The sequence below is a fragment of the Coregonus clupeaformis genome, chromosome 13, assembly GCF_020615455.1.
Source record: "Coregonus clupeaformis isolate EN_2021a chromosome 13, ASM2061545v1, whole genome shotgun sequence".
Taxonomy (NCBI): domain Eukaryota; kingdom Metazoa; phylum Chordata; class Actinopteri; order Salmoniformes; family Salmonidae; genus Coregonus; species Coregonus clupeaformis.
Genome location: NC_059204.1, coordinates 10,835,519 through 10,852,608, shown reverse-complemented (window position 1 = coordinate 10,852,608; position 17,090 = coordinate 10,835,519). Strand labels below are relative to the sequence as shown.

The window sequence follows — 17,090 nt, the reverse complement described above, 5'->3', positions numbered from 1 at the left end:
TCCAACCCTTTCACTGCTACTGTTTATAGTGATACAGCTGCTCCAACCCTTTCACTGCTACTGTTTATAGTGGTACAGCTATTCCAACCCTTTCACTGCTACTGTTTACAGTGGTACAGCTATTCCAACCCTTTCACTGCTACTGTTTATAGTGATACAGCTTCTCCAACCCTTTCACTGCTACTGTTTATAGTGATACAGCTGCTCCAACCCTTTCACTGCTACTGTTTATAGTGGTACAGCTATTCCAACCCTTTCACTGCTACTGTTTATAGTGGTACAGCTATTCCAACCCTTTCACTGCTACTGTTTATAGTGATACAGCTCCTCCAACCCTTTCACTGCTACTGTGTATAGTGATACAGCTGCTCCAACCCTTTCACTGCTACTGTTTATAGTGATACAGCTCCTCCAACCCTTTCACTGCTACTGTTTATAGTGGTACAGCTCCTCCAACCCTTTCACTGCTACTGTTTATAGTGGTACAGCTATTCCAACCCTTTCACTGCTACTGTTTATAGTGATACAGCTATTCCAACCCTTTCACTGCTACTGTTTATAGTGGTACAGCTATTCCAACCCTTTCACTGCTACTATTTATAGTGATACAGCTATTCCAACCCTTTCACTGCTACTGTTTATAGTGATACAGCTGCTCCATCCCTTTCACTGCTACTGTTTATAGTGATACAGCTGCTCCAACCCTTTCACGGCTACTGTTTATAGTGATACAGCTCCTCCAACCCTTTCACTGCTACTGTTTATAGTGGTACAGCTATTCCAACCCTTTCACTGCTACTGTTTATAGTGGTACAGCTATTCCAACCCTTTCACTGCTACTGTTTATAGTGATACAGCTGCTCCAACCCTTTCACTGCTACTGTTTATAGTGGTACAGCTATTCCAACCCTTTCACTGCTACTGTTTACAGTGGTACAGCTATTCCAACCCTTTCACTGCTACTGTTTATAGTGATACAGCTGCTCCAACCCTTTCACTGCTACTGTTTATAGTGGTACAGCTATTCCAACCCTTTCACTGCTACTGTTTACAGTGGTACAGCTATTCCAACCCTTTCACTGCTACTGTTTATAGTGGTACAGCTATTCCAACCCTTTCACTGCTACTGTTTATAGTGGTACAGCTATTCCAACCCTTTCACTGCTACTGTTTACAGTGGTACAGCTATTCCAACCCTTTCACTGCTACTGTTTATAGTGATACAGCTGCTCCAACTCTTTCACTGCTACTGTTTATAGTGGTACAGCTATTCCAACCCTTTCACTGCTACTGTTTATAGTGATACAGCTGCTCCAACCCTTTCACTGCTACTGTTTATAGTGGTACAGCTCCTCCAACCCTTTCACTGCTACTGTTTATAGTGGTACAGCTCCTCCATCCCTTTCACTGCTACTGTTTATAGTGATACAGCTCCTCCAACCCTTTCACTGCTACTGTTTATAGTGATACAGCTATTCCAACCCTTTCACTGCTACTGTTTACATTGGTACAGCTATTCCAACCTTTTCACTGCTACTGTTTATAGTGATACAGCTGCTCCAACCCTTTCACTGCTACTGTTTATAGTGGTACAGCTATTCCAACCCTTTCACTGCTACTGATTACAGTGGTACAGCTGCTCCAACCCTTTCACTGCTACTGTTTATAGTGGTACAGCTCCTCCAACCCTTTCACTGCTACAATTTATAGTGGTACAGCTATTCCAACCCTTTCACTGCTACTGTTTATAGTGATCCAGCTGCTCCAACCCTTTCACTGCTACTGTTTATAGTGATACAGCTGCTCCAACCCTTTCACGGCTACTGTTTATAGTGATACAGCTCCTCCAACCCTTTCACTGCTACTGTTTATAGTGGTACAGCTATTCCAACCCTTTCACTGCTACTGTTTATAGTGATACAGCTGCTCCAACCCTTTCACTGCTACTGTTTATAGTGATACAGCTGCTCCAACCCTTTCAATGCTACTGTTTATAGTGGTACAGCTATTCCAACCCTTTCACTGCTACTGTTTATAGTGGTACAGCTATTCCAACCCTTTCACTGCTACTGTTTATAGTGGTACAGCTATTCCAACCCTTTCACTGCTACTGTTTATAGTGATACAGCTGCTCCAACCCTTTCACTGCTACTGTTTATAGTGGTACAGCTATTCCAACCCTTTCAATGTTACTGTTTACAGTGGTACAGCTATTCCAACCCTTTCACTGCTACTGTTTATAGTGATACAGCTGCTCCAACCCTTTCACTGCTACTGTTTATAGTGGTACAGCTCCTCCAACCCTTTCACTGCTACTGTTTATAGTGGTACAGCTATTCCAACCCTTTCACTGCTACTGTTTATAGTGATACAGCTGCTCCAACCCTTTCACTGCTACTGTTTATAGTTATACAGCTATTCCAACCATTTCACTGCTACTGTTTATAGTGATACAGTTGCTCCAACCCTTTCACTGCTACTGTTTATAGTGGTACAGCTCCTCCAACCCTTTCACTGCTACTGTTTATAGTGATACTTCTCCTCCAACCCTTTCACTGCTACTGTTTATAGTGATACAGCTCCTCCAACCCTTTCACTGCTACTGTTTATAGTGATACAGCTGCTCCAACCCTTTCACTGCTACTGTTTATAGTGGTACAGCTATTCCAACCCTTTCACTGCTACTGTTTATAGTGGTACAGCTATTCCAACCCTTTCACTGCTACTGTTTATAGTGGTACAGCTATTCCAACCCTTTCACTGCTACTGTTTATAGTGATACAGCTATTCCAACCCTTTCACTGCTACTGTTTATAGTAGTACAGCTATTCCAACCCTTTCACTGCTACTGTTTATAGTGATACAGCTCCTCCAACCCTTTCACTGCTACTGTTTATAGTGATACAGCTCCTCCAACCCTTTCACTGCTACTGTTTTTCAGGCATTGGACGTATGGGCCATGGGAGTGACCCTCTACTGCTTTGTGTTTGGGAAGGTAAGCCAACAGTCCATTTTCTCCTCTTATAATTACTTCTTCCCAGCCTGCCCACAACTTGTCTGTTCATTGGCGTTCTATGGAAGAAGAGGTGGAAGAAGTGTTTCCCCTGTGTTTTTCACACTACTGAACTGAGCCCAACTGGGCTCTGCTGGCCTTGTTATGCATCCGCCATAGGTGCTGGAATGCCGGACAATCTGAAAAGAAACTATTCTGAGCCAACACAGTTTGGTTTGGGTCAGCACGATAGTGGGGAAAAGCGTAAATGTGTCTGTTCAAAAGACCAGCACCTGGACCATGCTTTATTGTAGAGGCAGATGCAGAGACTGTAACATGGACCACGTTCTATTGTTGTAGAGGCAGAGACTGTAACATGGACCATGTTCTATTGTAGAGACAGAGACTGTAACATGGACCATGTTCTATTGTAGAGACAGAGACTGTAACATGGACCATGTTCTATTGTAGAGACAGAGACTGTAACATGGACCATGTTCTATTGTTGTAGAGACAGAGACTGTAACATGGACCATGTTCTATTGTTGTAGAGACAGAGACTGTAACATGGACCATGTTCTATTGTTGTAGAGGCAGAGACTGTAACATGGACCATGTTCTATTGTAGAGGCAGAGACTGTAACATGGACCATGTTCTATTGTTGTAGAGGCAGAGACTGTAACATGGACCATGTTCTATTGTTGTAGAGGCAGAGACTGTAACATGGACCATATTCTATTGTTGTAGAGACAGAGACTGTAACATGGACCATGTTCTATTGTTGTAGAGGCAGAGACTGTAACATGGACCATGTTCTATTGTTGTAGAGGCAGAGACTGTAACATGGACCATGTTCTATTGTTGTAGAGGCAGATACTGTAACATGGACCATGTTCTATTGTTGTAGAGGCAGAGACTGTAACATGGACCATGTTCTATTGTTGTAGAGACAGAGACTGTAACATGGACCATGTTCTATTGTTGTAGAGGCAGAGAATGTAACATGGACCATGTTCTATTGTTGTAGAGGCAGAGACTGTAACATGGACCATGTTCTATTGTTGTAGAGGCAGAGACTGTAACATGGACCATGTTCTATTGTTGTAGAGGCAGAGACTGTAACATGGACCATGTTCTATTGTTGTAGAGGCAGAGACTGTAACATGGACCATGTTCTATTGTTGTAGAGGCAGAGACTGTAACATGGACCATGTTCTATTGTTGTAGAGGCAGAGACTGTAACATGGACCATGTTCTATTGTTGTAGAGGCAGAGACTGTAACATGGACCATGTTCTATTGTTGTAGAGGCAGAGACTGTAACATGGACCATGTTCTATTGTTGTAGAGGCAGAGACTGTAACATGGACCATGTTCTATTGTTGTAGAGGCAGAGACTGTAACATGGACCATGTTCTATTGTTGTAGAGGCAGAGACTGTAACATGGACCATGTTCTATTGTTGTAGAGGCAGAGACTGTAACATGGACCATGTTCTATTGTTGTAGAGGCAGAGACTGTAACATGGACCATGTTCTATTGTTGTAGAGGCAGAGACTGTAACATGGACCATGTTCTATTGTTGTAGAGGCAGAGACTGTAACATGGACCATGTTCTATTGTTGTAGAGGCAGAGACTGTAACATGGACCATGTTCTATTGTTGTAGAGACAGAGACTGTAACATGGACCATGTTCTATTGTTGTAGAGGCAGAGACTGTAACATGGACCATGTTCTATTGTTGTAGAGGCAGAGACTGTAACATGGACCATGTTCTATTGTTGTAGAGGCAGAGACTGTAACATGGACCATGTTCTATTGTTGTAGAGGCAGAGACTGTAACATGGACCATGTTCTATTGTTGTAGAGGCAGAGACTGTAACATGGACCATGTTCTATTGTTGTAGAGGCAGAGACTGTAACATGGACCATGTTCTATTGTAGAGGCAGAGACTGTAACATGGACCATGTTCTATTGTTGTAGAGGCAGAGACTGTAACATGGACCATGTTCTATTGTTGTAGAGGCAGAGACTGTAACATGGACCATGTTCTATTGTTGTAGAGGCAGAGACTGTAACATGGACCATGTTCTATTGTTGTAGAGGCAGAGACTGTAACATGGACCATGTTCTATTGTTGTAGAGACAGAGACTGTAACATGGACCATGTTCTATTGTTGTAGAGGCAGAGACTGTAACATGGACCATGTTCTATTGTTGTAGAGGCAGAGACTGTAACATGGACCATGTTCTATTGTTGTAGAGGCAGAGACTGTAACATGGACCATGTTCTATTGTTGTAGAGGCAGAGACTGTAACATGGACCATGTTCTATTGTTGTAGAGACAGAGACTGTAACATGGACCATGTTCTATTGTTGTAGAGGCAGAGAATGTAACATGGACCATGTTCTATTGTTGTAGAGGCAGAGACTGTAACATGGACCATGTTCTATTGTTGTAGAGGCAGAGACTGTAACATGGACCATGTTCTATTGTTGTAGAGGCAGAGACTGTAACATGGACCATGTTCTATTGTTGTAGAGGCAGAGACTGTAACATGGACCATGTTCTATTGTTGTAGAGGCAGAGACTGTAACATGGACCATGTTCTATTGTTGTAGAGGCAGAGACTGTAACATGGACCATGTTCTATTGTTGTAGAGGCAGAGACTGTAACATGGACCATGTTCTATTGTTGTAGAGGCAGAGACTGTAACATGGACCATGTTCTATTGTTGTAGAGGCAGAGACTGTAACATGGACCATGTTCTATTGTTGTAGAGGCAGAGACTGTAACATGGACCATGTTCTATTGTTGTAGAGGCAGAGACTGTTTAGTGATTGCTGTGTGGAGTCTGGTGCACGTCATATTCATGCTGTTACCTAAGTAGCCGACTTGTTTTGCTCCAAGATGTTCTTAGAATTTTCTTAGATATAATTATAACTCGTAGCTAACTTTTTGAACCCTCTCTCTTCTCTCCTCTCCTCTCCTCCTCTCCTCTCCTCTCCTCTCCTCTCCTCTCCTCTCCTCTCCTCTCCTCTTCTCTTCTCTTCTCCTTCTCTTCTCTTCTCTTCTCTTCTCTTCTCTTCTCTTCTCTTCTCTCTCTCTCCTCTCCCTCTCCTCCTCTCCTCTCCCTCTCCTCTCCTCTCCTCTCCTCTCCTCTCCTCTCTCCTCTCCTCTCCTCTCCTCTCCTCTCCTCTCCTCTCCTCTCTCCTCTCTCTCCTCTCCTCTCCTCTCCTCTCCTCTCCTCTCCTCTCCTCTCCTCTCCTCTCCTCTCCTCTCTCCTCTCCTCTCCTCTCCTCTCCTCTCCTCTCCTCTCCTCTTCATGCAGTGTCCGTTCATTGATGAATACATCCTGGTTCTACACAATAAGATCAGGACTAAATGTGTAGAGTTCCCAGAGTTGTAAGTATCTCTCTCTCTCTCTCTCTCTCTCTCTCTCTCTCTCTCTCTCTCTCTCTCCTTTCTCTTTCTCTCTCTCTCTCCCATCCCCCTCTCCCATCCCCCCATCGTCTCTTCCTCCTCTTCTTTATTAAATGAGACACTTGATGTTCCAGCCCCCGCCACCCCAGAGCTGAAACCGATGCTGCCAACTTAGCTGTTGCTCAGCGGCAAAGCACATGAAGACTACACACACAAAGCACAGATCATAATAATAAATAATATGCCATTTAGCAGACGCTTTTATCCAAAGCGACTTACAGTCATGTGCGCATAAATTTTTACATATGGGTGGTCCCGGGGATCGAACCCACTACCCTGGCGTTACAAGCGCCAGGCTCTACCAATTGAGCTACAGAGGACCATATGAAGACTACACACACAAAGCACATGCCTAGGAGAATCTCTCTTACACACACACCCTTCAAAATAATTATGGTGATGTTCCCAGTGATTGTCAACTGAATGTGAATTCAAAAACAGCCCCTCTATAGCCAAAACGAAGTGTCAGTAGTGCTTGCCTGCAGACACACTTTCAGGGAAACATAGTCAAATGTTCTCAGAACCTCCCTGCAACCTAAAAATGAACGTTCCCAGAACAGGCAAAACTTTCACTTCCGTTCTCAGGACGTTTTTAAAAAATGTTCAGTTTTACCTGTCTGGAAACTAATGGCTTCGTTCCCAGAACCAATGGGAAACCAAAAACGTATGTTCCCACAACTTCCAAGGAACCAAATGTGCTAGCTGGGTTGGCCGTTCTGTGTGTGAAGATACACAACAAGGCCAAAAGTATGTGGATACCTGCTCTTCGAACATCTCATTCCAAAATCATGGGTATTAATATGGAGTTGGTCCCCCATTTGCTGCTATAACAGCCTCCCCTCCTCTGGGAAGGCTTTCCACTAGATGTTGGAACATTGCTGCAGGGACTTGCTTCCATTCAGCCACAAGAGCATTAATGAGGTCAGGCACTGATGTTGGGCGATTAGGTCTGGTTCGCAGTCTGCGTTCCAATTCGGGTGTTCGATGGGGTTGAGGTCAGGGCTCTGTGCAGGCCAGTCAAGTTCTTCCACACCGGTCTCGACAAACCATTTCTATATGGACCTGGCTTTGTGCAGGGGGCATTGTCATGCTGAAACAGGAAAGGGCCTTCCCCAAACGGTTGCCACAAAGTTGAAAGCCCAGAATCGTCTAGAACGTCATTGTATGCTGTGGCATTAAGATTTCCATTCCCTGGAACTAAGGGGCCTAGCCCGAACCATGAAAAACAGCCCCAGACCATTATTCCTCCTCCACCAAACTTTACAGTTGGCACTATGCATTGGGGCAGGTAGCGTTCTCCTGGCATCCGTCAAACCCAGATTCGTCCGTCGGACTGCCAGATGGTGAAGCGTGATTCATCACTCCAGAGAATGCGTTTCCACTGCTCCAGAGTCCAATGGCGGCGAGCTTTACACCACTCCATTCGACGCTTGGCATTGCGCATGGTGATCTTAGGCTTGTGTGCCGCTGCTCGGCCATGGAAACCCATTTCATGAAGCTCCCAACGAACAGTTATTTTGCTGACGTCGCTTCCAGAGGCAGTTTGGAACTCGGTAGTGAGTGTTGCAACTCGGCGTCCCTGTTCTGTGACCTTGTAGGGCCTACCACTTTGCGGCTGAGCCGTTGTTGCTCCTAGACGTTTCCACTTCACAAGCTGTAGCAAGGCAGAAATCTGACTAACTGACTTGTTGGAAAGGTGGCATCCTATGATGGTGCCGTGTTGAAAGTCACTGAGCTCTTCAGTACGGGCCATTCTACTGCCAAGGTTTGTCTATGGAGATTGCATGGCTGTGTGCTCGATTATATACACCTGCCAGCAACGGTGTGGCTGAAATAGCCAAATCCACTTATTTGAAGACGTGTCCACATACTTTTGGTGATGTAGTGTATCATGATGCTCCACCCTCCTCCTGACACTTCAACTCCCTCAACTAGCCGGTGCCCCCGCACATTGACTCTGCAACGGTACCCCCCTGTATATATAGCCTCCCTACTGTCACTTTATTTTACTTCTGCTCTTTTTTTTCTCAACACTTTTTTTGTTGTTGTTTTATTTGTACTTTTTTTGTTAAAAATAAATGCACTGTTGGTTAAGGGCTGTAAGTAAGCATTTCACTGTAATGTCTGCACCTGTTGTATTCGGCGCATGTGACCAATAAGATTTGATTTGATTTGATCACTTAATGATTACATCTCAATGCAAACACCTCATAATAACATTACCTGGGCTAGAGGTAAGTAAGCCTTGTCCAATCAAGAATGACCTATAAGGCATGAGTGTAATGAATACTCGGACAGAGTGGTAAGATCCAATCGCAGAATAGCGATGCTTTATTAGAGTACAGACAAGGGAATAGCTTAATCGTAGTCGGGCGGGCTGTGGTCAAAACCGGACCAGGCAGAGGTACCAAGGGAGCGGGCATAGTCGAGGGCACAGGCACAGGGTCAGAGTACGGTAATCACTGGGATAAACAAGCAGAGGATTAAGCAATTCGGGGAGTCAAACAACAAGGCACAGGTCGGATACACGGGTAATCAAAAACAACAATCTCTCTCTCTCTCTCTCTCTCTCTCTCTCTCTCTCTCTCTCTCTCTCTCTCTCTCTCTCTCTCTTCTCTCTCTCTCTCTCTCTCTCTCTCTCTCTCTCTCTCTCTCTCTCTCTCTCTCTCTCTCTCTCTCTCTCTCTCTCTCTCTCTCTCTCTCTCTCTCTCTCTCTCTCTCTGAACAAAACGCTTAGCAAGTCACAATGGAACAATACCTCGCACCGACTGAGCTTCTGAGCACACCTTATATCCTACACTAATTACTGACAGGTGTGCTCAGAACTCAGGTGAACCAGATCGAGTCTGATGACTCCCCCTCTCTGTAGATCGGGGAAGTGTCAGACTCTGTCTAGACCCTGCCAACCCCCGATCCCTTACAATGAGCCATCTCCTGTTTATGTAGCGTGAGGCAGCTTGATGTACAAGTACACCCCCTGGACAGGACGCTAGTCTGTCGCTGGCCCTTACCCCCAATCCAATGCTGAGTGCCAAGCAGATTATGTTATACCTTGATTAATACTGTAGCAGCTCTGACCTGTGTGTCTGTGTGTGTGTGTCTGTGTGTGTGTGTGTGTGTGTGTGTGTGTGTGTGTGTGTGTGTGTGTGTGTGTGTTCTGTAGGCCAGAGATTAGTGAAGAGCTGAGGACTCTGATCCTAAGAATGTTGGACAAGAACCCAGACACCAGGATCACCATACCTGAGATCAAGGTGAGAAGAGGAGCTCCACCCTCATCCCCCTGAGTTAGACCAATGGTACTGTAGGAGGTTTTTTTACACAATGGGACTCATTAACAGGCGGGGCTGAACGTGTCATGAGCATAACTGAAAATGTCCTCCCCAGTAGATGGCCAGATCAACAGCTGTCCCCAGTGATAAAGATCACACACACACATCTTATCCAGAGCGACTTACAGGAGCAATTCACACACACACACACACACACACACACACACACACACACACACACACACACACACACACACAGAGTCTCAAAGATCAGGGAAGGGAGTGGAAGTCCCCAGACTGAATCCTCTCTCCCTATAGGCTCTCTGTGACAGAGAGTGAGATCTAACTTCTCATCTCATCTGTAGTCAGCGGATCCTCTCTCTCCAGGGACTGAGGGGGAGGGGGAGGGGGCGGGCTAATCTGTGTGTGTGGGGGGCTAATTAGCTGCAGTGGTGTCATCCCCCTACCCTGACACACACACACATCCCCCTGACACACACACACACACACATCTGACTCAAAAAAGACGCAACACAGTTAGGATTAAATTATTTATTTTTTATTTGGAAATAGTATATTGATGAATAAATAAACAATGTATCAGTAAACGTACCAATAACCTAACTGACACCAATAACCTAACTGACACCAATAACCTAACTGACACCAATAACCTAACTGACACCAATAACCTAACTGACGCCAATAACCTAACTGACACCAATAACCTAACTGACACCAATAACCTAACTGACATCAATAACCTAACTGACACCAATAACCTAACTGACACCAATAACCTAACTGATACCAATAACCTAACGTATACCTCAGAGGCAGGGAGGAAGCCCATCTCCAAATGTTCTCATACACAGCAAAATCATAACCTACCCCACTAAGATGGCCACCTCTGTTAGCCCTCTGGATGGATATGTAGAGCCATAGAGAAACTACATGCTATTGCTATATTCATTTTGATGAAGAGACATGTCACTGTAATGTATGCAACGCCTACTCCATTTATATTCTTCCCTGAAATTGATGGCTATTACAATATCTTTCAAAGCGTGCCCTGCTTTCATTCAAACACACATAAAATGACTTGTTCTAAAATATGTGTTCTGCCTTTTATGAAATGGCAAGACCCTGACACACTCAGAGCAAGCTCTAACTAGCCAGACCTTTAATTAGGAAAGCCCTGACATCCTGGTGTCATCCCCTGACACAGTGACACACCATGTACATCGCCTCTCTCTCTCTCTCACCCACTCTCTCTTCTCTCTCACCCACTCTCTCTCTCTCTCTTCTCTCTCCTCTCACCCACTCTCTCTCTCTCTCTCACCCACTCTCGCTCTCTCTCTCCTATCTCTCTCGCTCTCTCGCTCTCTCTCGCTCTCTCCTCTCAATTCAATTCGATTTGCTTTATTGGCATGTCGTAACAATGTACCTATTGCCAAAGCTTACTTTGGATATTTACACTATTAACATTTTACATTACATTTTAGTCATTTAGCAGACGCTCTTATCCAGAGCGACTTACAGTTAGTGAGTGCATACATATATATATATTTTTTTATACTGGAATCGAACCCACAACCCTGGCGTTGCAAATGCCATGCTCTACCAACTGAGCTACATCCCTGCCGGCCATTCCCTCCCCTACCCTGGACGACGCTGGGCCAATTGTGCGCCGCCCCATGGGTCTCCCGGTCGCGGCCGGCTACGACAGAGCCTGGATTCGAACCAGGAACCAGGATCTCATAATTAACATAATTAAAATAATAATAATCAATATTGTCAATGGGACAACAGTAACAACAATAACCAAGGGTCAAAATAACCTCTGAACAATAACAATATAGAGGACATGTGCAGGTTGGTTGGTCTGTCAGACACTGTCCCTCATCTTATGGCAGGCAGCAATGTAGTGCGCTGCCAACCCACAGCTCTCTGCGTCCTCCCCCAACAGGACGGGTAGCCTGTTCTCATCAGAGAGGTCTTTGAAACCTTGAAAAACGGTTTCAAATTTGGGGAAATGACACACTCTAATAGTTTTATATTTTTGACATTTTGTCAGGAAATGCAGCTCTGTCTCAGGTTCTGCTGTGGTGCAGTGGTTGCACCCTTTTCTCTACAGGGAGCCAGGTTTTCCTGTGTCTACCCTTCTCAATGGCAAAGCTATGCTCACTGAGCCTGTACTTTGTCAAGGTTTTTCTAAGGTTTTGATCAGTAACCCTGGTCAAATAGTTAGCCACGGTGTACTATCGATTTAGGGCCAGATAGCACTGCATTTTACTTTGTGCTTGTGCTTGTGTTTCCCAATAAGCAATGGATTGTTTGTGGTTTTCCTCTGGACCAATGTAATGAAACAGGCAGGGAGCAGGTCTCAAACCATCAACCTGCTGGCCCGAAGTCCAGCGCGCCATCGACTGTGCTCCAATATCCGTGCTTATAAACCCAGGGTCGTTACACAACTCCCTCCTTTCCAAGTGCGCGTCCTCGCGCTAACCTACAACTCAACGTCTTACAGGAACGCGCTCACCAGCCAAGCACACGCACGTTCCTGGATGCAAGGACCGATCACTTCTGACACCAATGCAATGAAACCTCTCTCTCTCACCCACCCTCTCTCTACCTCTCTCTCTCTCACCCACCCTCTCTCTCTCTCTCTCTCACCCTCTCTCTCTCTCTCTCACCCACCCTCTCTATCTCTCTCTCTCACCCACCCTCTCTCTCTCTCTCTCTCTCTCTCTCTCTCTCTCTCACCCCTCTCTCTCTCTCTCACCCACCCTCTCTCTCTCTCTCTCATCTCTCTCTCTCCTCTCTCTCTCTCCTCTCTCTCTCCTCTCTCTCTCTCTCACCCTCTCTTTCTCTCTCTTCTCTCTCACCCACTCTCTCTCTCTCTCTTCTCTCTCACCCACTCTCTCTGTCCTCTCTCTCTCCTCTCTCTCTCTCTGTCGCTCTCTCTCTCTCTCCTCTCTCTTCCCTCTCTCTCTCTCTCTCTATCTCTCTCCTCTCCTCTCTCTCTGTCCTTTCTCTCTCTCTCCCTCTCCTTGTCAGTCCTGACATTAGACAGCCTTTAGCCTTAGAAGACTGTTTACAGCACCAGGCATTTCTACATTCTGTCCAATAAATTCTTTAGATTCTGATTCCCCCTCTCTCTTCTCTGGGTGCTGTGTATTTCTGGGTGCTGTGTGTATCTGGGTGCTGTGTATTTCTGGGTGCTGTGTGTATCTGGGTGCTGTGTGTATCTGGGTGCTGTGTATTTCTGGGTGCTGTGTGTATCTGGGTGCTGTGTATTTCTGGGTGCTGTGTGTATCTGGGTGCTGTGTATTTCTGGGTGCTGTGTGTATCTGGGTGCTGTGTGTATCTGGGTGCTGTGTGTATCTGGGTGCTGTGTGTATCTGGGTGCTGTGTATATCCGGGTGCTGTGTATTTATTGTTGTGTCTCTGTGTATTTTCCTCCTGTTCCATCATTACAGTAAGCCTCATAAGGCTGCCTTTTCGTCCTCTCTAGTAATGGTTAGAGAAGGATCCTCCTCCTGCATCTGTACATCTCTCAAGTTGCATGTAGCTTAGTGGGTAAGAGCGTTGTGCCAGTAACCGAAAGGTCGCTGGTTCTAATCCCTGAGCCGACTAGGTGAAAAATCTGTCGATGTGCCCCTTAAGCAAGGCACTTAACCCTAATTGCTCATGTAAGTCGCCCTGGATAAGAGCGTCTGCTAAATGACTAAAGTGTAAATGTAAGTGAGGGATTGTCTAGTAGTGCCGAGGCCCATACCACTGTGACATTCTGGTTGTGTGTCTCAGTTGGACCCGTGGGTGACCCAGTCTGGTCGTGACCCCCTACCTCTAGAGGAGGAGCACTGTACCGTGGTGGAGGTCACTGAGGAGGAGGTGCAGAACTCGGTCAAGTTTGTCCCCAGCCTTTCCGCCGTGGTAAGGAGCCTGAAGTGTGTGTGTGTGTGTGTGTACGTGCCTGCCTGCCTGAACAAATGCAAGTGCATTAGGTGAGTGAGTGCATGTGTATCATCTGATTCTAAGACCTGTGTGTGTGTGTGTGTATTCAGATCCTGGTGAAGGCCATGCTGCGGAAGAAGTCCTTCAGTAACCCCTTTGAGTGTCCCAGAAGTAGAGAGGAGAGGTCCATGTCTGCACCTGGCAACCTGTTAATGTGAGTAGTACAGCTCTAACACCAAACTTCCAAGTCTTCTCTTCTTCTTCTACACACCTGCTGCTCGCATAAAGCACCCAATAACATATACACTTGAGCAGAGACACCCCCCCCTATTCCCTAAACCTAACCCCTAACCCTAAGTGTTACCCTAAACCTAACCCCTAAGCTTAAAATAGCCTTTGTCCTCGTGGGAATGTGGGAAATGTCCCCACGAGGGAGAATTTTCCTTGTTTTACTGTCCTTGTGGGGACTTTTTGGGGATTTTAGGTCCCCACAAGGATAGAAGAACCAACACAGACACACACACACACACACACACACACACCCCGTCCCCCTCTGAGAGCAGGCAAACCAGTCACCTGGAGCTGCCAATTTGCGTTGCCATGGTATCATAATTCAGGGACAATATCTTACAGTATGCTTCTATCTCGCTCTTTCTCTCCGTTGTCCATCTAATTCTCTCTCTTTCTCTCCGTTTTCCATCTAATTCCCTCTCTGGCAAGCGAATAAGCGACAGACATAATGGTGTGGAACTGCCCCAGTTTTACCTCAGATGCCCCTGACCTGTGGGGTCCATACTGGAGGTTTAACCCTGTGGCTTAAAATTGCTAGCTGCTAGCTGCTAGCTCCGGTTTAATCAAGAGTTTGCAAGTATGGACCTGTGATGTTTTTGTTAGTTTGCATATATTTACTATCCCTTTGGAATAGTGAACCTTTGAGGGGGAAAAAAGAAGAAGAAACCCGCACGCTGCTCTTGCTAGTATCACTGCTCTTTATGAAGCTTTATGTATCAGCCACAAGTCAGAGGTATTTATTTCTTCTTCATGTTATTCAATTGTTACCAGGCACCTGCAACAAAAGATAGCTAAAATTTGCAAGTGCCTTTTTGAATTTTGAATAGTAAACCTTTGGAATAGATTGGGCCAATTGCGACCATTGAAGGTCACACCAGATTATCGCCAGCTGATCTCTCTTTAAACCGTCAATACGCTCTAAAATCACCCGCACATCTGATCTCAGTTGCAACCAACATTGGCCAGTGATTTACCACTCACTAAAGCGGATGTTGAGGTTATCTTTTAGTCTTGATTGCAGCCAACATTTTTCAAGACTACTACACTAGTTCCTAATTATGAAAATCACTCCTCTCTCGGTAGCTATGACGCTCTGGCTACTACGGCAAACCATGCTCGATCAGCTGAGCAAACCTGCTCCGGCTACCAGCCTAGTGCAAGCTTGTTTGAATGGCCATACGGTAGCTAACTAGTTTGCCAGCTTGTTGATGAAGTTGTACGGCACCAAAGTTATGGGGCTGTTCTCAGACATCAGCATGTATCTGACTGACTGCTGGCACTGTGCCTCGCTCGGTTCTTTATTTTACTCTTATTATTATCTATCCTGATGCCTGGTCACTTTACCCTGCCTTCATGTACATATCTACCTCAAATACCTTATTATTATCTATCCTGATGCCTAGTCACTTTACCCTGCCTTCATGTACATATCTACCTCAAATACCTTATTATTATCTATCCTGATGCCTAGTCACTTTACCCTGCCTTCATGTCCATATCTACCTCAAATACCTTATTATTATCTATCCTGATGCCTAGTCACTTTACCCTGCCTTCATGTACATATCTACCTCAAATACCTTATTATTATCTATCCTGATGCCTAGTCACTTTACCCTGCCTTCATGTCCATATCTACCTCAAATACCTTATTATTATCTATCCTGATGCCTAGTCACTTTACCCTGCCTTCATGTACATATCTACCTCAAATACCTTATTATTATCTATCCTGATGCCTAGTCACTTTACCCTGCCTTCATGTACATATCTACCTCAAATACCTTATTATTATCTATCCTGATGCCTAGTCACTTTACCCTGCCTTCATGTACATATCTACCTCAAATACCTTATTATTATCTATCCTGATGCCTAGTCACTTTACCCTGCCTTCATGTACATATCTACCTCAAATACCTTATTATTATCTATCCTGATGCCTAGTCACTTTACCCTGCCTTCATGTCCATATCTACCTCAAATACCTTATTATTATCTATCCTGATGCCTAGTCACTTTACCCTGCCTTCATGTACATATCTACCTCAAATACCTTATTGTTATCTATCCTGATGCCTAGTCACTTTACCCTGCCTTCATGTACATATCTACCTCAAATACCTTATTATTATCTATCCTGATGCCTAGTCACTTTAGCCTGCCTTCATGTACATATCTACCTCAAATACCTTATTGTTATCTATCCTGATGCCTAGTCACTTTACCCTGCCTTCATGTACATATCTACCTCAAATACCTTATTGTTATCTATCCTGATGCCTAGTCACTTTACCCTGCCTTCATGTACATATCTACCTCAAATACCTTATTGTTATCTATCCTGATGCCTAGTCACTTTACCCTGCCTTCATGTACATATCTACCTCAAATACCTTATTGTTATCTATCCTGATGCCTAGTCACTTTACCCTGCCTTCATGTACATATCTACCTCAAATACCTTATTGTTATCTATCCTGATGCCTAGTCACTTTACCCTGCCTTCATGTACATATCTACCTCAAATACCTTATTGTTATCTATCCTGATGCCTAGTCACTTTACCCTGCCTTCATGTACATATCTACCTCAAATACCTTATTGTTATCTATCCTGATGCCTAGTCACTTTACCCTGCCTTCATGTACATATCTACCTCAAATACCTTATTATTATCTATCCTGATGCCTAGTCACTTTACCCTGCCTTCATGTACATATCTACCTCAAATACCTTATTATTATCTATCCTGATGCCTAGTCACTTTACCCTGCCTTCATGTACATATCTACCTCAAATACCTTATTGTTATCTATCCTGATGCCTAGTCACTTTACCCCTGCCTTCATGTACATATCTACCTCAAATACCTTATTGTTATCTATCCTGATGCCTAGTCACTTTACCCCTGCCTTCATGTACATATCTACCTCAAATACCTTATTGTTATCTATCCTGATGCCTAGTCACTTTACCCTGCCTTCATGTACATATCTACCTCAAATACCTTATTATTATCTATCCGGATGCCTAGTCACTTTACCCTGCCTTCATGTACATATCTACCTCAAATACCTTATTATTATC

At 44.7% G+C, this 17,090-nt stretch overlaps 1 protein-coding gene across 6 annotated transcripts in view; it reads left to right on the top strand.

The window, feature by feature from the left end:
* LOC121579146 (calcium/calmodulin-dependent protein kinase kinase 1-like) overlaps positions 1–17,090 on the top strand; it is a 116,239-nt gene that overhangs the window by 88,453 nt on the left and 10,696 nt on the right. For all 6 annotated transcript variants that reach the window (XM_045224233.1, XM_045224235.1, XM_045224236.1 and 3 more), the window contains 5 exons: positions 2,942–2,995; positions 6,329–6,402; positions 9,644–9,731; positions 13,560–13,688; positions 13,820–13,923. In XM_045224233.1, coding sequence (XP_045080168.1) covers positions 2,942–2,995; positions 6,329–6,402; positions 9,644–9,731; positions 13,560–13,688; positions 13,820–13,923 — 449 coding nt within the window. The remainder of the gene's footprint in view (positions 1–2,941; positions 2,996–6,328; positions 6,403–9,643; positions 9,732–13,559; positions 13,689–13,819; positions 13,924–17,090) is intronic.